The following is a 26,429-nucleotide window of genomic DNA, read 5'->3' as shown; positions in this document are numbered from 1 at the left end:
TGGTTCCTCCATGGAAATTTCATCCTTGCTTTCTATCACTGAAACTGGCAATGGCAACATGCGTTTGTTTATATTTTTAAAATAAATGTCATGGCGGGTTCGACAATTTCTGCAAATTTCGGAAATACTCCAACATTTCAACCCTTTCATGTTAGTTATTCATTCCAGTTTATATACTTAATGATCAATAAATTATTTTATCACATTGTAGTTGTTCCTATTGTTTGCTAATACTTTATGGTAACATGAATTCATGACGAAGTTGAAAAACAAAGCTTATGTTTTCTTGCTCTTTTCTTATTATCACTGAATTTTTCTGTTTATATTTTACTTTTGTTCTATTACATGCTTAAATCGAGTCAATTTTTTTTATCTTTTGTATCGAAGATAAACTCATGGATGCAGACCAAAAGAGTACATCCAACATTTTTATAGTTATTAAAGAATTAAATCAATTAATTGATTTTCGAAATATACGAAATAGGTAATATAAGTGGGAAGCCAAATTATTACTTTTGGATTTTTTGATATTAAAGATTTCATTTAATTATAACAGACTTTACTGTTAAACTTAACAAATTTAAATTTTTCTTATAATGAAACACTTTGTTTTTCAAAATCATTCAAATATTAATTGTTTAACTTAACATATCCTTGGAAAATAGCTGTGAAGTATTATTATTTATCATTTCGCAAATGATATAAGATTCTACATAATTTTTTAAAATTAAAGTGGATCTAAAAGAGTAATTAAGAATGATTTTTTCAGCAGTTTTGGGACAAAGAAGTTAGGTTCTACAGTTTCGTGTCAAATGATGGTAAAAGCAATGTGACAAGTACTATTTACTGATCACCTAAACTTCATAGATAACTCATGATTGATCTGGAACTTCAAATGAACACTGCTTATACAGCCCCATTACTTCCAGCTAAATCCTGAAAAAAATTAGATTTCGTGACACTTTTAAATGCAAATTACTTTTACTGTTAATTTTATTAATGCGGATAAAAATATCTTAAATTTTGTTATATTTTAGGATTTTTTTTTGCATTGAAACAGAAAATAAAATGAAAATTTGTGAAACTCACAAAAAACATAACTTTTTACCATTCACTTTATTGATGTTTCATTTATATATATTAAGAAATCAAATTTAAGGATTCATTGATTAGCAGAGAAGTAAAACAAAAGGCATGATTGTACTCACCAACATGCGAAACCTTTTAAGTAATTTTTTATTTATTATTATTATTTTAGCTACGTATTGCATTTGAAACAGGAAATAAATATATATACTTTTAATTTGATTAAATAAACACTGAAGCTTGCTTCAAAAAATAGGAGGTAAATTGTTGGAAAAAAAATAGTTTTTTATGTGTGTTTCTGTTGTAAGGATTTGGGTGAGACTGTCAATTTTCAGAAAAAGAACGATTTGCAATTACTGTTTTCTATAGTGTGCAAAATGGGATTTTTTTTTTTTTTTGTAAGTGTGTATGTTTTCCTGATGTGGGGATAATAATTTGGCCGAGACTGTCAATTTTGGAAAAGACCGATTTGCAATCACCGTATCCTATAGTGTACAACATTGTACATTTTGCTGTTGTACTGATGTCTTTTGTTGACTGTGAGTGGTTTTAGCATTATGAACACCACAAAAACAAAATTGAATGCATGCAACAAATTTCAGTGTAATATCTGCATAAAGAAACGGACCAACAAGGGATTCGTTTAATTTTGAGACAGCATTTGCAATTAAGTTGAACAGAACTTGAAAAATAAGATATTTTTTATTGTTACTTATTATATTAAAATGAAATTTTTTCTTTATTTTTTTCTAGTTTGTAACTAATAGTTGAATTTAGATCAGTAACTTGAAATATAGAGAGATAAATAATTTTTAAAATATTTTTTTTTGTTGGCAGATTTACCAAATTGCTAGGGTTAGTTAATAGCCTAATTAGTTAGTGACTATTTAATTTTTAAGCTGATATTTCTGTTACCTGATGTCTAAAAATTTATTTATTTAAATTGAAATTATTTAATAATTTTTCGTAAGAATTTAGATTTATTTTGTGTCCCTTTTTATTCTTTCACTAAGGTACTGGCATCCAATTTACGTATTGATATCTTTTTTTTTTTTTTTCATGAAATGTTTTTTCTAATTTGTTTTTCATTATTACATGTCTGATGTTTTTGTATAATATTGCACCTTTAGGGTCCTAATATTTGTTTTTATTTGCAGAATAAATTTCAAATTGCGTTGTCAAGTCCTATCTTAACTGAAAGATGTTTTCAAATAACGCAACTTTTACAGGATGCTCCTTTAAAGGTAAAATAAACTACTATCTCTTACTACGCTGTTTAATCTTCCAGAATTCTAAAGTAAAATTATAAATTTATCAATGATTAAAATTTATTATGTAATTTTATAAATTAAAATTTATTTTACATTTTCAGTCTGGTTGATAAAAACTCTCCTAGGTGGTTTTTTTTTTATGAGGTATTGCCTGTAAAATCCTACTGGCAGTGAAAATTTGTATAAAGTTTAATATTTTTCACGAATATTTTTTTTTCTTCAGAAAAATTATTGTATTGCATTAATTAACTGTTGAGTTAATGCACAAAAAAGTATAAAAAGATCACTTCTTTGCAGCTTTTTCTGTTTAGAAATCACCAAATATAAAAAAGAAAAAAGCCAGTTTTGTTAAATTTTGAAGAAAAAAAACCTAATTTACGAGAAGATCTTACAACATTAGAATGTAACCTAAGAGAAATAATGAAGAAAAGTAAAAGCACATTTGTTAAATGAACTATACATAAAATAAATTTCAAGCTTATAATTATTTATCTTTAAGCAGAAGAGCACTCTGGAATGCTTAGGAAAAATTTTGTTAAAGAATCCACTGATCAGGCATAAAACTATCTAATTCGTGATTGTTGCTTGGCAACATATTAGAATTTGATGAAACTTTAATCTCTCATTATCAATACCAGATCTTTCTCATTACTACTACGCAACCAACTTGTCTGCAGACAAATTCAGAGAACATTTCTAAAAAATCAGCAAAAAAAAAAAAACATTTTATGACACAAATAAAGATGCAATTTTTTTACCCCAACAGGGAAGACTCTGATTACAGAAAAATAAAAGTTTAACAATATGTAGGTACAAAAACTAACAAGTAAAATCTGAGAAATAGGTCAAGCTCATATCAATGAATAATCTAGTGTAATTCTTTATATATAACATAAACAATAAAAAAATGAAAGAAGAGATAAATTTGAAAAGAATAATTCAGTTTACTGTGCATGAGCTTCAGGGTGCATAGAACCCTTAGTATAAGATAATCACAGGAAAGCATCAAAAAAAATTATTTTTTTAAAAAAAAGATAAATTTAAAAAAAGTTAAAATTTAGAAAACTTTGATATGAAAAGATATAATCTCGTTATCTGCCCACATGATTATATCTGAACAATTACTGTTTTCTGATATTACATTAATGTTATATTTGCATAATACATTTATATAGTACATTTGGTTACATTTATGTAATGGAAAAAAAAATATATCAATAGAATAGTAAAAGGAGCATCAATTTATTGATGATTTAGTTATTTTATAATTTTCGCAATTATAAAAATTTTTTTTAAATGTTACTTACTCTGAGAAATTAATATTGTCGCACATTAATGCAGAATGATAATTTTAATTTTTTTGGATTTAAGTATTAAAAAGGGGGGGGGGGATTCTACAGTATTGACATTTACGATTAGTGGAATAATTTTAAGTTTAATATTAATAGACTGATTGCATAGAATTCTTATGTTTCTAGTTTATTATTTTTTGTCAGATTAATAAATTCAAAAGAACTTTTAATAATATCTTTGTAAAAAAAAATGGACCTATTTTTCAAAAAATAAAAATTTTCTAACAGTAGTTAAATTCTATGTGAAATCATTGAATTGATTGAATCTTAAAATTATTAAAAATAATTAAGAAATTGAATACAAAAATAATTTATTTAAAAGCACTAGATTAATTGTCATGATCAAATCCAAGATTTTGTGTAGATAGTTTGAAATTTTATAACTACCTACAACATTCAATTAAATAAAAAATATTGTTTATTAAATGTCAATAATTTCTATAAAAGCAATTGAATTAAGAAGCTCTATTTAAAGTGCAACCTTTTACTACCTAATTATAATTTTTGTTATCCAGTTTAATATTTTATTACTTTGAACATATCCATTTTCAGGCAAATTCAAGGTAAAGAGCCAGTCAGATCAATTCTTAACTTTATGAACACACCTTAAAATATTTATCCCACTACCTTCTATTGTCCTTTCATTTCACATTTTGTAATTAAGCAAGAAGTACATGACGTCTTTCTCTCTTTTCCTTTTACATGGCTTTTTTGCATTTCATTTAAAAAAAATTATGAGGTTTTTTTTTTCCTTCATTAAATGATTAAATTGTATTAAAGAATCAGTCTAATTTTTTGGTGCTCCTCACACTATTGTATTGATGTATTTATCTTTATCTACGAGGGTTGTAAATTAAATAGTGGCAACTTAACCTTGAAACTCACAGAAGGGCGGGCATGCGCAAATATGATATGGGAACGGTGAAGTGGAGCTGTTGTCGATGTGTAGAGTGCAAAAAACAGTCGATCTGCTTAGAAGGGTAGTTGTTGTGTGGCGTTAAAGTGAGGAGTTTAGTTTCCATCGCTCTAAAGCATGTTTTTTCAAAAGGTGATCAGCGGTCGTCGCTTAAAATCGAGGTTGCCCGTGGCAAAAATGCAGCAGGATGCTATCGAGGATTAGTGGAAGCTTGTGGCGCAAATGCTTTACCGTATTGGACAGTAACACGATGGGTTCAAGCATCTCGTCTTTTTCGTCACTAAGCCTTTTGAAAACATGCTTTAGAGCGATGGAAACGAAACTCCTCACTTTAGCGCCACACAACAACTGCCCTTCTAAGCAGATCGACTGAATTTAGCACTCTACATATCGACAACAGCGCCACCTCACCGCTCCCATATCCTATTTGCACATGCCCACCCTTCTGTGAGTTTTAAGGTTAAGTTGCCACCATTAAATTAAAAACCTCGTATATTAATGCAATATCAGAAAGAACTAATTTTTGCTGGTTGAAAAAGGAGTTATATCCTTTCATTGAATCTTACTTAAAATATTCATACAATTTAAAATTGATACATTTTGAAATATGCTATAATAGGAAAAGATTTTTTATACATTATCATTTTTATTAATTTTACTTTTATATTTTATATATTTTTCTGCAATTAGTTATCTGATTCTGCAGTAAATAATATTTGCTTTATTATTGTTTTTTTTATGTGCAGAATTTGATAAGTAGTTAGAAATATATATTTTTGTTCTTAATCTCCTAATGACATATTCTGTAACATTTTGTTTTGTGTACAACTCCATATTTTTACAGGAAGTGCAGTATATATTTCCTGGTGTGATCGAAAACATATTTGGAGTACGTTCCGGTATTGATTGGGGCTTTCTCAAACTGGATAAAAACACTCAATCTAGGGATTTTGACAGTCTGAGAAAACTATTGGCTCCTGATGGACCAATTCTAAAACTAGTTTATAAATTTACGGAAGATGTATCACCTAAATTTGAATTTCCTTTCTCTTGGCTACCTGTAAGCGAAATTTATTTATTTTTTTGAATTGTAAAATAAAAATGATATAATTTTTTTTGCCTGTCAAATGGTTTTTATTTTAATCAATAATAACCTTACATCTAGATACCATATTGTTATGATTATTAATGTAGTTTTTATTTGTTGTTTATTCTCGTGGCAAAGTGTCAATAGTTTAAATCAAAATCTTGATTGTATTTATTTATTACATGATTTTAGTCATTTTATTGTTTTAAAATTATTGTTTTACTGTTTTATTAATTTTTACATATACTAAGTCTTATCATTTATATTATTAATACAGTGAAACCTCTCAAAAAACCATCTATATGTACAGGGTATCTGCGCACCTGGAAAGTCATGAATTTAGGTATTGAACAAAAATTTTCATGAAATTTCATGATTTTAACTTCTTTTTTTTTTAAATCACGGAAAGACATGGATTTAGGTCGCCAATAAATCTAATTTTAAAATGTCATCTCCCCCCTCCTCCAATTTCATGGTGTTCCGAATATCTGAATTTGTAACAAAATCCCCACTCACAGTCATATTTTATTGAAACATAAAATGTTTTTATCATGCTCTTTAAAAATTATGCTGTTTTTTAAAAAAAAGATGAAAGAAAGAACATCATTTCTAGATCGAATTATCTTTTAAACTACTCTGATTTCCGAATTTTTTTTTATTGTTTCTTATTTTATTTTAACAATTTGAAATTCTAGCTAAAACAAGCCAGAAAAGTATCTTTAGAATATAATTCTGCAGAACTTTTTTTTATTTGCTTTTGTATTTTTTTCAGCTATTTTATTGCTTCAACCCTTTCTTTACTCTGTTTTTTAAATTTAAAATCTCTAAATATGAAAATGCAGAATATAACAGTTTTGGTTCTACCTGTCATTTCAATTAATGTTGTTGTAATGCTTTTTTAAATTTATTGTTGTATTTTTGTCAGAGAAAATAGTAACTTCGTTAAGTAGAGAAAAATTGGAGTCATGGATTTGAAAATCTAAAATGTAGGAGATAACATGCATGTAGCAGGGCTGATTGTGCTCCGGAAAAAATCCGGATTTCCGGAGTTTCCGGAGATCGAAGGTCCAGATGTTTCAAAAGATCATTGATCGCAGAAGTTTCCGGAATCAAATTTTCAAATGTGGACTTAAAAACGCAGTTTTATTTTATTTGTTTGTAAGGGAGAGCAAGAGAGATACTTTATAAGCTTATATTAATGATTAATATTCATTTTTTTTTATCAGTATATAGTTGTTATAATCATAAACTTAAGAAAGAAAGACATATTTGTAAATTTTAATTACTTCTCCCGGTCATTATAGGTACGTATAAATGGTATAGGTATGTGTAAAATTTTAAATATATTTTAAGTAAACTAAGAAATATTGAGAAAAAGGAAAAAAAATCTTGTTTAAATTTTTTTCAATTTTAACAGTTTTTTTTCCCAAGAAAAATGTTGTTTTTTTCAAGAACTCAAGAAATTTTCCGGAATTTTGACTTGGGCTCACAATCACCCCTGATGTAGCGACCACCTCTATTTACGACCACTTTTTGGGGGCACAAACAAATTTCCATAGACTTAGTGTTGAAGAAAACCTTTAGGAGAGACCATTAAAATCTCTCCCAAGCGACCCTACAAACATCTTAACTCAATGTAGAAAAAGTCAAATAAAGAAACTTTAAAAAGTATCGAAACAAATAAGTAGAATAAAATGTATTCAAAATATTTGTGTGAAACTCTTATTTAGAGTGACTTTTTGACGAAACAACCTCATGTCATGTTACAGCGTGCACTAAAAAAGATGCTATCAATTATTTACTTCTAGAGTTGAAAGTTAAATTAGAAAAAAAAAGTTATTTTTGAAAAAATAAGCATCTCAAACAAACAAACCTCTTCTCATATTTTAAAGCCAACTAATTTTTATGGTAGACTATTAAATGCAAGCTTAAACAAAAAACATAATTGTTTATTAATTTTAAAATAACTTTATCATTCATGATTGGTAAATTTGCTTTTATGCATAATTCTATCAATTGGAATAATTTTTGTTGACACTAAATTTCATTCATAAATACGTCTTTTCGTGACCCCAACAGAAGTTGCATTTCCGCACCAAGAAAGTGACACTGGCTAAAATTGAAATTGTTTGCGAAAAAACATGTACCTTCAATAACAAATTTGAAGTCAATGGAAGCAACCTCTAAGCTTCGTGGCGACATTGCCGCAGAACAATACAGAGTTCCTGCAGAAAGATTTTTTATTTCGGAAGCGAAGAAGTTTGGGTTTTTTTATCTGCAGAATTTACGAAATATTTTTTTTCCTGCAGAACATTTTTGCTCCTTTCTGCAGAATTATATTCAAAAAATATCTATCGGAGGGGGGGGGGGAAAGCGCTCTTGATTTTTTTTCCTACTTTCTTTTGCGAATAAAAAAATTCCGCAATGATTGGCTTTACCTAGAATTTCAGATTGATATTATAAAAAGTAATTTTCAAATAGCAAACATTTAAGAAAAATTAACTCTGCAAATATTCTTTAAAACAGGAGAATATTGCCAATAATATTAGAATATATATTCTTTTAGATTTAAAACAAAATCTTACATTTATTGTTAAAAACAAATTTGTACTGTTCTGTTCTATACATGAAGGCTTCTTTTGCAAACAGAAAGCCCTTCTGTTACTTTAAATTAGTAATGTATATATTTGCTACTATTAAAAATGTCTCTCAGAAAGATACTAGAGAAAATTGTCACAGAAAACTTACAAAAATTCTGCCACAGGGCCTTTAAGAACAACCAACCTCCATCAGCAACTATTTTACTGTGGAACTGAAAGGGGTCACTCCCAAGAGGCTTCATTGTATATATTATTAAAATCATCACTTTGTTTGAAATTTGCACCAAAAGTTAAAACATAATACTGTCTTTGACTATATTATATGAAACACAAAAATGTGTATGTATATTGTTAAATAATTGATGAAGTATCTCACTCTTTGCATCAAGCATCTAATATATCAAAAAGTGAACATTCTTTTATTTTAGGGCAACAAAAAGTTGTAAGAGCTTTGTTGTCAGTATTAAAATTTCAACTTGAAAGTTTATTAGATTGTATGATTAATTTTCAATAGTTAAGAGTCAATGATCAACAGTGATAACTTAAAGGTAAAGTAGTTCTTCATTAAGCATATTGCTATTTGAACAAATGTTAGAGACGTGACAAACAAGTTAAGTGCCATCATCAAATAACTTGTGAATTATTTGTTTCTTTTTAAAAACAAATTCTCTTTGTTTAGCTTCCAGAATACTCAGATGAAATAACATGTCATTCTGCCCAATGTTTTTATTATTATTGTTTACCAGTATTTTGAAAGTTCAAGTTCAATTATATTCACCCTATACTTATAAAACTTATTTCCTGCCTACAGTTTATGTATGAAAAAATATTTTTTATTATGTGTTTTATGTAAAAATGTTTCCCACCTAAAGTTTAGTGCATCAAAAATGGTATCTACAAGTATAAGAGAACGATCGGAAAGCTCATTATTACTTACAAATTATTGTATTATAGTTTATCACATTTCATCTGTAACATAATTTTGTTTTTGCAAATTTTTAATTTATATAATCTTTTTCTGCAGGTACCTAGTCAGCTAATGCTGCAGGAGGGTAAAGTTCCAGGTTTATATGTCAACAAATTACAAATTTCTGGTCAGAACATATATTCATCCTCTCTGCAGTTAAATATCCTTTCTAAATGAATAGATTAAATGTGATAATCAAAAGTTCATTTCAGTGTAAAAGTTTATTCTTATTTAATTGAAATTTAGAAAATATGATGACTTGAACAGCAAATATAAATGTAATATTTCAATTCCCAAGAAACATGCTTTTGTTAGTTTGAATTATTTCTTTAAAAATAATTTTTTTAAGCTTTTCTTACATAACTTCATATTCATTAGACTAAAACTTGCTATTAGTTATTTTGTTGAATTTTATAAGCTTGTTTTGTGATTCTTAACTGTCTTCAAATAGCTTGGAATTTTATTTCTTTCATTTTTGCTATTATATTGTTAATCCTGTTTTGAAGGTTAGTAATCTTTTTATTATTATATCTATTGTTATTATCTCTTAGATGTTACATTTCAATAGTGTATTTTATTTTTAACTATGAAAAAAAAAATTTTTTATTTGTACTGTAAACTAGCTGCTTTTATCTAACTTTGGTTCCATATTTATCTTGCCCTATACAAACTCACTGTAGCATAGATTCATATAAACTCTGCTTAGCAATAGTTGTAAAATATATTGTAATACTTCTAAAGCAATTTAAGATATTATGCACATTAAGCGTTCCATCAATAGGAATATCAGTCAGTGCTGTGAAATGACTTTTTGGAGGCACAATATCAATAACACCTCAGTCTTTTTATCACGTAACTTATTTTTGTAGTCCAAACGCTAAATTAAATTAAAATCGATGCATTTAATTTTTTTTTAAATTAAAATACATGTATAACATAATAAAGACTAAAAAAATATAAGGAATTCAAAGGGAAATGAATGAAGTTTTATTTACTTCAATATATAGAACTTGTGTTTCATAGGCTGCAAATATATAAAACTCGTAAAATAAGTTAAAAATGTAGAAGAATATATAGAGAAAACATGGAAAAATTTTAAAAAATTATTAAAAAAGAAAAACAATTAAACAAATTTTCATTTATTGTTATTTTGTTGACATTTTATTATTATTTTGTTTCTGATTTTTTCTTAATGGATGTTTTTGAAAAAATTTTAATTTCTGATTCTTTTTCTTTTTTAGTAAATCTTTTTTGTATTTTTATTTTCATCATTTTTAACTTATATATATATAGTGATAGATAGATGTTGTATGTTTAAAAGAGTAAAAGCACAAATGTGCTAAATATATCGCCTGGTCATATATGTTAAAAAATGTCACCTGTAAAACGTATCACTGATAAGGGCTTTATCACGTTAAAACATTTCCTCTTTATTTTTTACTGCCAATACCAAATCTAAGTGCTTCTTAGTTGGCAAGATGAAAATAGTCTTTGCCTAACAAGACTTGAGTGATGGTTTCCTGCTATAAAAACTTGATATCATATAGTATTATATTTCTCCAACCCACCGAGAGAGAAAAAAGAGTAACTATAAGGTATCTGATTAAAATAGTGTGGAACAAAATCCCTTGTAATTGAAATACAGTGCAACATAATCTCACCCTGACAAAATATCACAAGGCAAAGGCTTTATATAAAGTTGGTTAGAATGTTTCCGATTATTTTTTAATTGTCAATCTGGTTATCTTAAAATATTTCCTTTTTATCTTTAAATGTCATGTAAAATTTTTACATATTTTTGTAATACATTTACCTTTAAACTAATTGTAAAAACTTTATTGGAAAAGGCATCTTTCAATTGAAGACCTTGGAAGTTAAATGTGATTACCCTCATTTTTGTAGTTCTAGGAATATTAAGTAGGTAATTCATTTAGCTGCACAATGGGCTATTAGCAACGATTTGGGAAACATCCATGAGAATTATAAATTTAATAATAAATTAAAAGAATAACAAGTTTTCATTTCACAGGCAGGTGTAGGGATTCTTATGAAAGTTATCCAATAGTGTTGTTGTTTTATCTCAACAGACACTGTGTGAAATTATTTGACTCTTTTTCCCAACCGATGCATTACTGAATCTTTTCAATTTAAAAAAAAAAAATTATTTTACTTTGTTTGTAGATGATTTTATGTGAAGGCAATATTCGAAATTCAACTTCAATTAATTTATTCACTTAACTCATTTATTCAAATGAAAATAGAATCATTATGTTGCTCATCAAATCATGCACAAAGAATCTATGAAAGAATTCATATAATAATTTCGCTAAGACTTCGGTATTTCTTTTGTTTTGCTAAGTTGTCAATGCATCTCTTACCCTTATTGCTTTTCTTTAATTTTTTATGATTTACTGTTATTTATTTTTTCATGTGGTCATTAACGCTCATTCCAGAAACTTAAAATAGCAATTGTAGATATTTAAGGTTGAACATGTTCAAAATCACATTTTAATGTGACTTTTATCAACTGCTGAATCTATGAATTATCGACAATCGACTGCCAAATCTATGGATGTGTCAAAAATTCTTAAATACAATGAACTTTTTCCTTTAAAATATTTTTAATTATTTCACAAAATAAATCTTGTTCTATTCGTACAACTGACCATCACACGTTCTTAGAGTCAGAAATATAAATATTTTAAAAATGATTCGTAATAAGTTGTTCATTTTGGTCAAGTATTATTTTGTATTAATTAAATACAGTCAAACCCCGTTAACGCGAAATCGCTTACCACGAAATTTCGCTTAACGCGAAATAATTGTTAGTCCCGTCGATCGAGTCTGAAGAATAGTGTTAATTAATTCTTTTAACGCGAAACCCAAATCGCAAAATACCGCTTAAGACGAAAAGAATTTTTTTCACTCCAAGTCAAAATTTCTTCTTTTACAAGAGTTTGGAATTAGTGTTTTGAAATTTCTACTCCTACCCTCGAATCGAGGTCCCATCCTTCCATAATTATCTCTTTTGATTGGTTGCTGCTATTCTGTTTCGGAATGTTCTTTGCACGTGCGTGGAAGGGGGTGGAAAGTAGTGCATAAGCACACATGATCGTGGTAGAGTCCGACTGTCAGTTGCCCTTGAAATTTCGTAAAAATGAGTCGAAAACAGCAATCCTTGTCCTTAGAGACTAAACAAAAAATTTTGAATGAAGTTTGTGATGGAATATTAAAGAAAACAGAGATCGCGACGAAATATGGAATTCCCAACAGCACGCTATCTACGATTATAAAAAATCGTGAAAAAATTGAAGTCGCATATGCTATCAATCAATTTGAGCCAGCTAGAAAGCGAATGAGAACAGGGGGAAATGAGGAGATCGAAGTAGCGCTTTTGCGATGGGTGCGTGAAGCAAGGAGTCAGAATCTGCCTTTAACGGGTCATGTATTGCAAGAAAAAGCAAAAGTTTTTGCGGATGCTCTCGGCGTGACAAATTTCGCATCTTCAAACGGTTGGTTAACACGATTCAAAAAGCGTCATGGAATTGTGTGTCATAAAATCTGTGGCGAAGAAGCAACTGTAGATAAGGAGACTGTGGAATCATTTTTGTCTGAAAAGTGGCCTGCTCTTAGGAAAAATTACGCGCCACGTGACATTTTCAATGCTGATGAAACGGGACTCTTTTTCAAAGCATTGCCCTCCCGTACATTGAGCATTAAAGGAGAAAAATGCTCCGGCGGAAAATGCTCTAAAGAGAGAATTACTGTTTTGGTCGCTTGTAATATGGATGGGACCGAAAAATTGCCCTTGTTTGTCGTAGGTAAATCAGCGAACCCACGTTGTTTTAAGAACTTAAAAACTTTACCCGTTGTATATGCTTCAAATAAGAAAGCCTGGATGAATAAAATGCTTTTTAAGAAATGGTTAACAGACTTGGACAGGAAACTATTTCGGGAAAAAAGAAATATTTGTTTGATGCTTGACAATTGTAGTGCTCATAATGATATTCACGGACTAAAAGCGATTAAATGTGTTTTTTTACCTCCTAACACCACAGCAAAACTTCAGCCGTGCGATCAAGGTATCATTCATAGCTTGAAGGTGCAATACAGAAAAGAAATGGTACGCAAGATGATCCATTGCTTTGATAATAAAATTACATTTTCTGTAAATCTATTAGACGCAATGAGATACTTAAAATGTGCTTGGAACAATGTTTCTTCTGAAACAATTATAAACAGTTTCAAGTGCGGTGGGTTCACAGATGGAAAAGAAATGAATCTTCAAGAAATAAGTGAAGCAGAACCAGAAACGTTGACTAATTTGATCGAAGAAGCGGAAAAACGCGGGATTCTATCAGCCCCTTTGTTCAAAGACTACACCACTATAGACGAAGATTTGCTAACATCGGATATAACCACCGATCAAGACATAATCGCTGAACTATCGGCGAAAAATGATGATGTCGACATGGATACAACTGATGAAGAGTCCGATATTGAACAAGAAAATCCAGTTACTTTAAATGAGGCGACATGTGCAATGAAAGTAATTAATCGTTTCCTCATGCAACAAGAAAATGCTATGGATGCATTAGATAACTTAGAACATATAAATGACTTTATTAATAAGTGTTATCTTAAGAAATTAAAACAGAAGTCAATAACTGACTTTTTTCAACCTTGATTCCGTAACGGATAAATAAATTCGTAATTTGGCGTTCAATTCACTTCATTATTTCTTCTCCAAATTTCAAGTTATTTTTAAATGTTTATTGTTTTTAGTATTTTTAATTTTATGTTAAATTCACTTAAATTTGCAATATGTCTTCATTAGTAACTTTTAAGAACTGTAATATATAAGTAATTGTTTAGTAGTTCAATAATTGTTGACTAGAGGCCGCCACTACCTAAACGGTTAACACGAAATTCGGTTAACACGAAAAATTTCGGTGGTCCCGACGATTTCGTGTTAACGGGGTTTGACTGTATATATATATATATCTATGATTTCTTTGTTAAATTTTTATGAAATAAAATCTAATGTTTTATGTTTGTAATTTATTTTAATCTATTTTTTCCCCTAGAATATCACTAGTACAGTTAATCAGCAGGATACATTATATGCCCACATTCTTGAAGATTATTTAGCCTATTTTTTGCCAACAGAAAATAGAACTGTTCCCTTGTTTCAAGCTCAAAATGCTCAGCACTCTCCGATTTTAACTTCATCTCTATCTTCTAACTTTGGAAGGTAAAACTATGTTACATTATTTTATCTATATATATAAGTTCGAAATGTAGAGAAAACATGGAGAAAATTACAGAACAGTGAAAAAGGAGGGGAAAGAAAAGTAATAAAAATAAAAAACAAGAAACCGGAGAAAAAATTTTATAAAAATCCGGAAAATAAAAGATATAATCGTGTCAGCTGATGAAAATATTATATCTTTTATTTTCCAGATTTTTATTAAAAAAAATTTTCCTTTTTTCTTGGATTTTTTTCCTGCTTTCTTGATATATTTTTTTATTATTATTATTTTTTTCCCTCTTTTTTTCATTGTTCTGTAATTTTTTTCCATGTTTTCTCTACATTTTGAACTTATTTTATGAGTTCTATTTACTTATAGCTTATGCGCAGTAAATAAAACTTATTGTTTTTCTTAATTTTCTTAGTGTTTATTTTTTCTTTTTGCATTCATATATATATATATTATTATTATTATTATTATTATTAGTTGTTTGGTTGCTTTCGCAAACTTTTCAATTTTTTAAAATTGTTTTGGTAACTGTATAAAGATGTGCTACCCGAAACTTATTCTGGCATGCTTTATTTAAAGATAATATTGAAGAAAAAAACATTATTTTGCTTGCAACAATTTTATAATTTACTAGTTATGCAATATTTATGCATTATTTTTTGTAGAAAAGTCAGAATTTTTCCTGTAATTGAACAAAAAAATAATTATAATTAATATTCTCTAAGTTATTTATCTAAATAGAAATTGTTAGAACTAATTACTCTGTCAGTTTATTGTCTTCTATGCATTAATTTAATCTTATTTCTGATTTTTAAAAAAATTTCAAGTTTTTTCCTGTTATTTAGTAATGGGAGATTATAACTTTAGTACTTTGAATTATTTATTAAATAATAATTGTTAAAACTGAGTTTAATGCCCCTTGTGCATTAATAATTTAGCACTAAATGACAATAATGCTAGAATGAATAACTAATTGGTAATTTCTAAGTCTGATTAGATTTTATTAGCTCAATTAATTGTCCTTTGTTGCACAGTTTAACTTGAAGATTCTTTTTTGTAAATGTTTGCAGCTCTCATGCTTCTCCCGAAAGCCGTCATTCTTTCAATGCGAATAATCGAGATTTCCTAGGACCGGCAACACCTAAACCGAGCTTGTTAAAAAAAGATATTGTAATGATGGTTACATCACCTGGATCTGATTCTTCGAGTGGTTTTGGAACATCTGCTTCAGAGAGCTGGAGATCTGAAACTTTCATCCTAGTTTTAAAAGAAATGCTTCTCAATCAAAATTCCACTGATCATCATCAGCAAAATATCCATGATTTGATTCCGGTAAATCATTACCAAAATTATGCAAAATATTTTATAATAATTAATGTCTTTCTTGCCAAAAATACCACCATAAAATATTTCAAAAAAATATCTAATTTAAACTACTTGTGTAATGTAGATTTTTTTAACAGACAGGAAATTTTTTCCAATTTATGTGCTGTTTTACATACCATTGTTCTGTTTGCAATTCTGACTAAAGCAGAGCTTTTTTATCATATTGTGCATTGATATATTTCTTATTTGGCATGAAAACTTCATTTTATTATTTTGCTTGTTTGTAAATGATTATTATCTTTTTTTTTTTTTTTTTTTTTTTTTTTTTTTTTTTTTTTTTTTTTGTGAAGAACTATCATAGTTGTTGGTTATTTCTTTCTAATTCAAATAACTAAGCATTTTCTTTGATTTTTTAGAAAACCTTCATTCCAACTCATTATCACGTGTGGATGGTACGAATCCTCGTAAAACACTTGCACTTCTTTTTTAATAGTACGCTTTCTCCTAATCAAACTACTGGACATGGTCAGATCATGATAGACAGCTTAGGTCGATTAAAAAGGTACTGATATGATTTTTTGTCAATTATAAAATTACATTTGCTTTTATAATTTGAGCTGAAAATTTAAAACTGAACAAAATTCAAAACTATCAACCGTAGGTGTTCATTACCTGTAACAAAGAAGTTATTTGAAAAAATTTATTATGACTTGAGGAATTTTTGACTCTAGTATTTCTCTATATCTATACTATTGCCTCGACTCTAGTATTTCTCTATTGTTCGAAATTCATACATTGACTGTGTGTTTGTTTGGCGAGGAAAATATTATTAATGAGGAATCAAATTTAAAATTCCACCAAATAAAAATTTGCATTCAACATGACGTCATGTATTAATTGCTAAAATGTAAGCCAGGATAGCTTGGTTGGTAGCGCACTGGGCCCATGCCCAAGCGACCGTGGGTTCAATCCCCGCCAATCAAAGACTCTCCTTGCAGTAAATGGTGACTGGTGCACGTTAAATCTGTCGAGCCTCAAAGTCCTCCATGTTCCCATAGCAAATCATACCTCTGGGGGTACTGACCCAGGAATGGAGTTGAACATAAGTAGTCATAAACCCATAAAATAGGTCGGCTGTTCAACGACTGTTATAAAAAAAATAATAAAATGTTAGAAAATAGTGTTTTAATTGGTTTTTCACTGTTTTGTTCTCTGAACCAAAAAATCCTTTATATTAACACCCAAGGAAGTCATTTTGACTGCTTTTTAATTTCAATTAGAAAAACAATGATGTATATAATGACATAATTTTTTAGACTTTTTGTGCAAGATATAATTTTTTTAATTGTTAATATTTACTAATAACTAGTCATATAACTGTGAATTATATAAAAACGTATTAAAAATTAATTTTAAACAAATTTCTTTACACCTTATTTATTCTTTCACAATCCACAGTCATTTTGACTACTTTTGGGCTATATAGGTATACACTAAGTTTCAGTCTTTTTAGTGTTAAATAATATGTTTCTAATTTATCTTTAACAGCCTTGGGATGACAAGTTTGATACAAAAAGAAATTTATAGCTTCTTGAAGACTGTATTTGATCACTGGCCATTGGATGCATCTTTTAGGGTGGTATGTAATTTATTTCAATATTATAAAATGCATACTTCGAGAAAATGCTTGTTTTGCTGAAGAATATTTGTGGGGAAAAAATATAAGAACTAATTTCATAATATATGTAATATGTCGATTATAAATGTTTGTACTTTAGCCAAAATGTGTCATGTCATACTTCTTAATACCCTGTCCCTACCCTTTGTCACAATTTAAAAAAAAAACTCCTCCCAATATGACGTTATTTACGAACGGTATCCAAAGTGAAGAAAGAAAAAAATTTAACTCATATTAAATCAAAATGCCAAATGTAAATTAAAACAGATAAGATAAAATATAAATGTATTAATTGATTTAGCTCTGAGTGTATTTGCAAAGTATAACAGTGAAATTTGTTTACTAATTTTAGATATGCCAGTTTATAAAATTAGTTGCTTTATGAAATCTAATGTCCTCTAAATGAATATATATGTATTTTAAATAAAAAGTGGTCACTACACTTTTATTTGAGTATACTTTGAAATATACAAAGGATTTTCTAATAAAAATTAGAAATAGTAATTTTTTTTTTTTAAAGTAGGTAGACCTTCTAAGGATTATTTTTCTTACTGATATTAATTGCAATAAACTATACATAATTTTATGATCTTTATATTTTATATAAATTGTATTTATAATATATCTTATTCTTTTAATAAAATATATATTTGCAGCCACTTGAAACTTATTTAAGCTACATTCAGCCATGGAGATATATTCAGTGTGATTTGGAGCCTTCTACATGGTAATGTATTACAATTATTTTGGAATCCATTGTTTTTGTATTTGCTACATCACAATCAATAATCTTTCTTATGCTTGTATTATTTGTATGTAAAGTCGTTGCATATTTATTTTTATTTTATAAGATAAATGTTTTTTTCTTGTGTAAATTTTATATCCTAACTAAAATGTGCTTTTTTTTTTTTCTTTTCTTTTTTTTTAGTTTTTTAGTTTTTATTTAATATTACTGTTCAAAAATTATGTAACACTTTCTGTTGTTTATATATCATCATATTGCTTACAAAATTGAATTTTTTTTATCTGTATATATCAATAATTAATAGAATATTAATAATTAATAGAATAATAAAAACTGAATAACATTAACAATTAAATCATATAAAGTTTTTCCTGCATTGCTTTTATTTTTTAATAAATTGCTTGCATATATTCTATATTTATTTTTATTTATTGCAAAGCCGTTAGATTACCTACATTTTACTTGTTTCTTGAGTATAGGATCTTCTTGAAATATGAAAATCAAACAAGTGAATACCTTTAATAGTCTTCTATGCTATCTTAAATTTGGCGAAATAAATTTGTTTGGAAACTTATAAAGAGGAAAGAATTACACTTGTGCAAAGAATACAAAATGTTCTATGAACTAAATTTAGAAATAACAGTGAATATTACTTGTTGCAATGAAGACAAAATTTAAATTGAAGGAGTAACATAACTTTTACTCTTGAATATGTGATATTATTTGTATTAAAAGTTTAATTTCCTTTTCTCTGATTATTTAGGCAGAAATTCTTAACTGAGAATATTCTGTTTTACACCACCATTTTTGTTCAGATTCTAAGAAGGTTTCTTAGAATGGATTTAAGCTGTCCTAAAAATGCTTACATGCTGTACAGACTGACAAAAGTTAGTCATTCCTATTAATATTATTAAGTTTTATTACAAGTATTACTTGAATTTCTAGCTTTTAATTTACTTGGTTACTTTTTTAGGTCCTTTGTACGAGAGAGCTGAGACAAATGATCACACAAGGTTTGAATCATTCAATAAATTAAATGCTTGATTTTAATTAGAAATAGGTATTCAGTTTAAATTCTATATTTTTAAACCATTTGGCCAAATATTAAACTATTTTGCTGACAAGTATGTTTTTTTTTTCTCCAAATAATAGAATAATTAATAATTAGAGATTCAAGGGATAAATAATTTCTTGTTAGTTATGGACTAACACTGTATTTAGTGAATAGAATTTACTCTATTGATAGTACTGATTTGTTATAAGTTTTAAAAAATTGCTTCTTTTTTTCTATGCGTTAAAATTTTGAAGAAATTTTGTACTGACATAGAATTAATGAATAAAATATAATGTATTTTAAAATGTTTGTCAAACTTTTTTTTTTAATATTAAACTATTCTAAGAATTAAATAAAAAAAGATTCAAATTCTTTTTATGTTAGACTTTTTTATCTTGTTTCTGTTGAAATAACTAGTTTATTAGTTGTTTCATACTGCAATATCCAGAATGTGAAAACTATTGTAAATTCAATCAGCTTATTATATGTTTTTTTTTTTTACTCAAAAATTTAATTATTTAGATTAGCTCATTAATTTGTGTTGAGTGATCTTAATACATGACGTTCATCTAAAATCTCTATTTAGTACAGAGTATGCTTAGTTTTAACTTTAAACTAATTTCATAACTCATTAAATAAATCTTGTTTATTGATCTAGCTGAAAAAGTGTGTGTTTCAAAGCCTGCAAATGTTGGAATGCCTGGATTCTTAAGATCATCTGAAAAGCTGTTTTATCAAAGGATGTCTGAGATAGAAATGACTGGCTCTAACTATTTACCTCTTTTTAGTGAGCCAGTCTTTGTTTTGGTACTTATTGATTTAATTGTTATTTTATTTTGAAATTCAGTTTATTGCTTCTCTATTGTCAATTGCTTTAAAATGTGCCTCTAGTTCCTGATTTATCGTAAAACTGGAGAAATCCAAGCTTAGGGGCCCATAAATGTCACAAATATGTTCTATTTGTGTTTTTACTGAAGAATTGTGCATTAGAAACTTATCCATATTATCAATGAGTGCAACATACGGAGTGATATTTTCAACATTAATTGCTATTAATAACATAAAATTGTTCTCTCTAACTGTGATTTGTCCAAAGGCAATTTAAATATTGGTTTTTCTGCAAATTGTTGATTTAAAAACTATTTCATGCATTAATTTCAAAACTTTTTACAGGTTTCGCAACTGGTATCGTCCATTGCTGCTGCTCGTCAAAAGTCGAGCACCGAAAATCTCTCTCAAAGTATTGTCAACAAAAGCTTCTTCTCTAAATTTGCTAGCCTGTTTGATGTCTCCAACGATGAAATCAATTCTGATGATAATAGCCCATCAGAATTGCAAAAAGTCTCTACCTATTTAGATATGTCTTCTAAACAACTCTGCAACTTTTTTTCAGAGGTTAGTCTGACATTATATCTCTCAATTTCTTAGAAATTTTATTGAATATTATTACGTGTACTTATCCACTTTTTTTTTTTTTTTTTTTTTTTTTTTTTTTTTTTTTTTTTTTTTTGGATTTGGCCATATTATATTTCTATATTTGTAGTATAATTTGATACTACAAGGGTTTCTTTTTATATTGCCAAATGGCGCCCCATGTGAACTGTGTACTGTTATCTTAATATTGATTTTACACATGTAAAATTTTCAGGGTTTTTAACTTTGTGTCACAATTACCCCAGTTATGTGCAATGAGATCTACCTTAGTGCAACCTCTTAGGCTTTACATTACTTGGTGAGAAATTTTATCTCATTCCAATATTGAATAAAAAATTAATGTCACTTTGAGTCACAATTACCCCTGTTATGTGCGATGAGATCTACCTTAGTACGACCTCTTAGGCTTTACATTACTTGGTGAGAAATTTTATATCAATGTTGAATTACAAAATAACGTCACGGTTTAGCTGCGCTTAATGTTATGATTCGCTCTCCCTATCCCAGTAATTTTTTAACACCCAAAAGATATCGTAATTCCTAAATCACGCTTCAAACAAGGAGCACATTTGCTTTCCTGAAAAACTTTATCTATGAAACTAATGCTTATTTGCATTACAGGGAGGGGAAAAACTTGTAAACTTCCAATAGTATACTGTATGGTTGGAGAACTTTAACAAAACTTGTTGAAAATTGAGTTTCTTCATCATCATATTTGGCCAGACAGCCCAATGTGGGCCAATGCCTTTCTCCCTCTGTCTCCATAACAACCTCTGATTTATCTTTGATCTCTGATTCTTTTCATTAATTGCAAGAAAATCGGACTTCGCCAAATCAGACCATCTTAACCGCAGCCTTCCTGCTTTCTTGTTCCAGTGGGTCTACAAAGCAGTATCTTTTTTATTGTATTGTCATCACTCATTCGAATCACGTGGGCCATCCAATTTGTTCTATTTATTTTTAATTTATTGATCTATAATATGTAAGAACATGCTGTCTGGTAAAAACTTAGTTAAAAAATACTGATAGCCGATTTTACTTATGCGTGCTACCTTTTATATTAAACATAAATCAATTTATACTGAAAATATAAAAAAAGTTTCCAAGTGAGTTAACCCACTGACGGATCTGCACATAAAAAGTTGTATTTTAACCCGCAGTCTTCTCCACATAGCAAAACTGATTTTTTTTTGTTATTAGATAGGGAAATAGTGTATTGGGGAGAAGCATTCTCCCAATCTTACCCTCCTGCTAGACCACCTGTGGGTTGAGTTATAAATAAATAAAAACTACCTCCAAAAAGTTTATCAATTTTTGATTTAAAAAAAAAAAACTATCTCGGTTTTAGCATGTGCTTTTATTTACTAGGGAATAAAATCTTCAGCAATGTTCAAATAGCATTAAAATAATGTGTTTTGTTAAAGAAAATATCTAGGTTCTGTTTGCAACTGTTGTCTAACATACTTTCATGAAGCGTGAATCCCACAAACCAAAATAATAAAAAAAATTAATGCATTTTTTTTTATCTGCTGAAAGCAAAATACAATATAAGAGTTATACATTCATATATCACATTTATCTATAATTATCTTTACATTTAACTTATTTTGTTAAAATAGTTTTTTGCATTAGATTTCTGAATTTTCTTGAGTGAATTTCTTAATTTTTTTTCTCTGAATTTCCTTTTTAACAGACACTTCTCCGTAACAAACATGTTTCTCAGTCTGGAAAATGTACATTTTATCAAGGTCCTTGAATTAAAATTCTGCATAAAAGTAAAATACGCTGAATCTAAACAGTTATTTCAGCTTGACTATTAAGAAACTGAAATATGTGAATTTCCAAAACTACATATATAAATAATTCAAGGTTACTATTATTCTGAATATGGTTGTAGCGAACATAAATGAATATTACATGATTTAAATACATGATCAATAGGCTGCGTACAGGAAACCAGTTACCGGGTGGTAACCGGGTAATGAATATCTGACAAGTTCCTGGGTGGATCACTATTTAGAATGTTTTCTTATTTCTTTAAAATATTTATTTAAAGATAACTTTATCTTTTTATGAACTAGCTATTGCTTTTTTTATTTCATTTTTTATATACTAAAGAAAACCACAATAGAATAATTTGAACTGAGTTGCTTTATTTTATTCTAAAAAATATTTTCTATGCCTATTTTCTTACTTGTTGCTTGACAGTGGATATGATCAAAAGTTTATAGATTTGTAGATAGTAAACCAAATGAAATTGCAGAAGTACGTTTTATCACCAAATATTATTATATATTCTAAGTAAAATTAAGCACATATTATATAAAAAGAAAACATTATTTCAATGCATGCTTTGAATACAATTACGTAAAGTCCTAAAACAGGCATTTAAATTGTTGTATTGAATTTAATTGGATTCATTTTTAAATAAATAAAAAAAATATTAAGAAATAATAAATTCTCGTTTCTATTTAATTACTCTGATAAAGTTAAAAAAAATTGTGTATATCTTGATGATTTGTGTATAATAAGTAAAAAAATCTCTTTATAGGTTGTACCTCCTCAACAAAATAATGCATCGCTAGGAAACCTCTCCCTCTCAACCTCTGATCAACAATCGCGTTTGAATAACAGTGGTGACACAAGTGAAAAGTTTTCAAACTTAAAAGCAATCAACAGAATGCTGGTGCTAAATCAAAACAAAAAACAAGATGTTGAATATCATGATAATCCAGATTTGCAACCTGTAAGGACTTATGAAGTTGGATTCCTTGTTAAAGTTCTAAATGAAATCTCACAGCAAATAAATGAAAAGGTGAAGATTTTAATTTAATAATATTTAAATTAATATTATTTTCTATTTCATCCTGAGTTTGTTAGTTTTTTTTCTTCAAGTTTTTGCATTTTGTGCATATTGAACTTACTGCTTCTAGTATGTTTAGTTTCCAATAATTAAATCCAGGGAACACTCTACAGTGTTTAGAAAAATAAACTTCAGTTTTTTTTTTTTTGTGTACAAAATTATATCTTATACAATTTTCATACCTGACTCATCTCCTGTTTTTTAACGAAAACTCCTGTATTTTACGACTACCTCCTGTTTACCCATATATTCACAAATTTTTTCCATATATGTTGAAGAAATTTAAAAATAAATAAATTTGCGATTAAAATATTCGCTGATGGCAAAAATACTTCTCTTATTCCTCAATAGATAGTGCTATTGCCAGTGCTACAGTATGTTGAGTATTAATAGTTTAAGTAGCTGTGGTGGCTTAAGGGATAGAGCATTTGCCTTTCAGTAAGGTGACCCTCATAGATCTGACATTAGTCAGATCAACTCCAAAAAGTTGTTGACAGCCAGAAAGTCGATGACAAGAAGGGGATCGGAAATTAAGTCCGCCGTGGACAGTCCGACACAATAAGTATATGCTTCGGTGAGGCTGGTTGGATACAGCATTTTTTACAAGTCGGGTAAATTTTTGTGCCACGTTCGAATGTTAGACATTTTAGGTGACCAGTTAAGAATCTGGCGAAGGCAGTCTAGGAGCTTCAATCGCAATTGATGCCCAACAGAGTGCCAGGAGATGTTGCGGTGTACCATTGGTGCATAGGTGAAGTTTGCCAGATTGATTTTTGTCTATATTTTTCATTTGAGTAAAGTTCCTGGTAAGTAAGTGATGACCTAGTAGGCATATCCTCACTGCCCTCTTTGGCCAATCTATCTGCTCTCTCGTTGCCACCAATATTAACATGTGATGGAATCCAGTGGAGATGTATGTCATGGTGCTGAGAAATCTTATACTAGATATACTAGTTTCATCGCTTGCAGTGGACCAGCTACTAAGATGTTGCAGGGCACTGCGGCTGTCCGATAAAATCCGGAGTTCTCCATAATCACTGTCGTAGGGCCTCAAACCTGACCCGGGTTTGAATCCCAGAGGTGGCTGGTCAATACGAATTCCTCTTCCAGCTTGAACCGATCACCGTGCTGACGTAAAATATCCTTAGTGGTGGATGGATCATGGGTTAGAGTCCCCTTGCTGTCAGGCTAATCTTGGGAGGTTTTCCTCTCCATGTAACGCAAATGCGGGTTAATTCCATCAAAAAGTCCTCCATGAAGGCAAATTTAGCCCAATACTTGATCCAGGAGTTTCCTAGTCTTCTGAACTGGGTTCAAATTTACAAGGCTACGGAGTTGAACCTTAGTAGTCATAAACCCAAAAAATTGGGTCAGCTGTTCTACGACAGTTATAAAATGAAATAGTTTAAGTAATTATAATTGGTTAAAAAAAATCTTTAGATTAAGATTTATATACATATTTTTTACTTCACTAAATGTAAGTTCTTATATTATTTCCAATTTTAAATTTCTCTTTTTGACTTATGCATGATGTATCAAAACTTTACTCAGACCCTAAAAAATGTCTTTTGTAAAATCTCGTTATTTTATTTCTCCAATGTTGGCAGGTATGAATTTTCCTTTTTATCAGTTTAATGCTTTTTTTCTGCAGGTTTGTATTATGATTTTTATTTTTATTTATTTCTGATTTTTTTATATTATGTATTTGAATTTTATTATTTTTATTTTATTTATTAGAACTCCTAATATGTATCTATTATGATTTTTATTTAGTATTATTTTGTAAGATATATTTAAATTTTTTTTTTTCCCTTTATAGTATGGTTCAGAAATCGAACAACTCTATTTCAAAAATACCCTGGTTGGAAAAATGTGCCGCCGACTCGTAGCTGCTCCCGTAACATACATTAATGTCATCAAATCAAAGGATATGATGTCTGTCTCAAGCTATCCGGTGCATCTCCCACCCCGTGTATGCCTACGTTTCCTATCTCACAAACAGTTACTAGCTTATATATTTATCTTTCTATTCCTGAACTATTTTTTGTCATCAAGTCCCATCTTCGGGATATTTGTTTTTACGCTCCTATTATTTGTGTTACTCTTTTTGAGTGCTTTATTCTATCCAGTTGAAGTACATCCAAAAGATGATTGATTCCTATGAGTGGAGTTTGTAACTGTGTATAAAATATGTGTATTCCTTTTAAATTACTTTTTGAAACTGTAAATATTACTGTATGTCTTACAATAAATATATATTTTTTATTGAGTTTTGCTTTTTGAATTTATTTCATTTATATTTCATAGTTGCCACTGGATTTTCCTCTAAACTACAGGGTTTTGCGAGTTTCTCCTGGTCTACTGGTTTAAAAAAATTTCTGAAATTGAGTAAATTCTCCCCCCCCCCCCANTACTTCCCCCCCCCCCCCAAAAAAAATTTTTCTTTTTTATTCAAAACAATTTTTACCCATTTTATTGTTTGTTTAAATGTTAAAATAGGTATTACTAAATACACAATGAATTGTAATAAGTTTTATTTTTTGGTTCTAAAATTTTTGGCTTATTTTTATTCAAAACTTCCTTTTCTTAATGAATTAAATGTCTATTACTATTCAAAATGAGTAATCATAAATGGAAATTATTGCAAGCCATTTATAGTCTATTAGGGTAATAAATTTATTTTTTAATGACGATAAAATTCCTTGTGTGTAGAATATTTGGTATATTATGCAACAGTTATCAAATTTTTATTATTTCGTAAAATCTACTGTATTTTTTCCAATCCTTGT

At 28.6% G+C, this 26,429-nt stretch overlaps 1 protein-coding gene across 1 annotated transcript; it reads left to right on the top strand.

Annotated features, from left to right (window-relative positions):
* LOC107449883 (sphingomyelin phosphodiesterase 4) lies at window positions 1–25,909 on the top strand. The gene is made up of 16 exons (XM_071184021.1): window positions 1–150; window positions 2,244–2,330; window positions 5,470–5,685; window positions 9,337–9,437; window positions 9,725–9,785; window positions 14,367–14,533; window positions 15,611–15,872; window positions 16,283–16,428; window positions 17,415–17,505; window positions 18,201–18,271; window positions 19,053–19,176; window positions 19,263–19,302; window positions 20,002–20,150; window positions 20,517–20,738; window positions 23,329–23,592; window positions 25,460–25,909. The coding sequence occupies exons 1-16, from the start codon at window positions 91–93 to the stop codon at window positions 25,793–25,795; spliced, it is 2,397 nt and encodes a 798-aa protein (XP_071040122.1). The 5' UTR covers window positions 1–90; the 3' UTR covers window positions 25,796–25,909.
* Window positions 25,910–26,429: the final 520 nt, after the last annotated feature.

This window comes from Parasteatoda tepidariorum, chromosome 8 (assembly GCF_043381705.1).
Source record: "Parasteatoda tepidariorum isolate YZ-2023 chromosome 8, CAS_Ptep_4.0, whole genome shotgun sequence".
Classification (NCBI taxonomy): Eukaryota; Metazoa; Arthropoda; class Arachnida; order Araneae; family Theridiidae; genus Parasteatoda; species Parasteatoda tepidariorum.
This window is presented reverse-complemented; position numbering and strand designations above follow the sequence as displayed.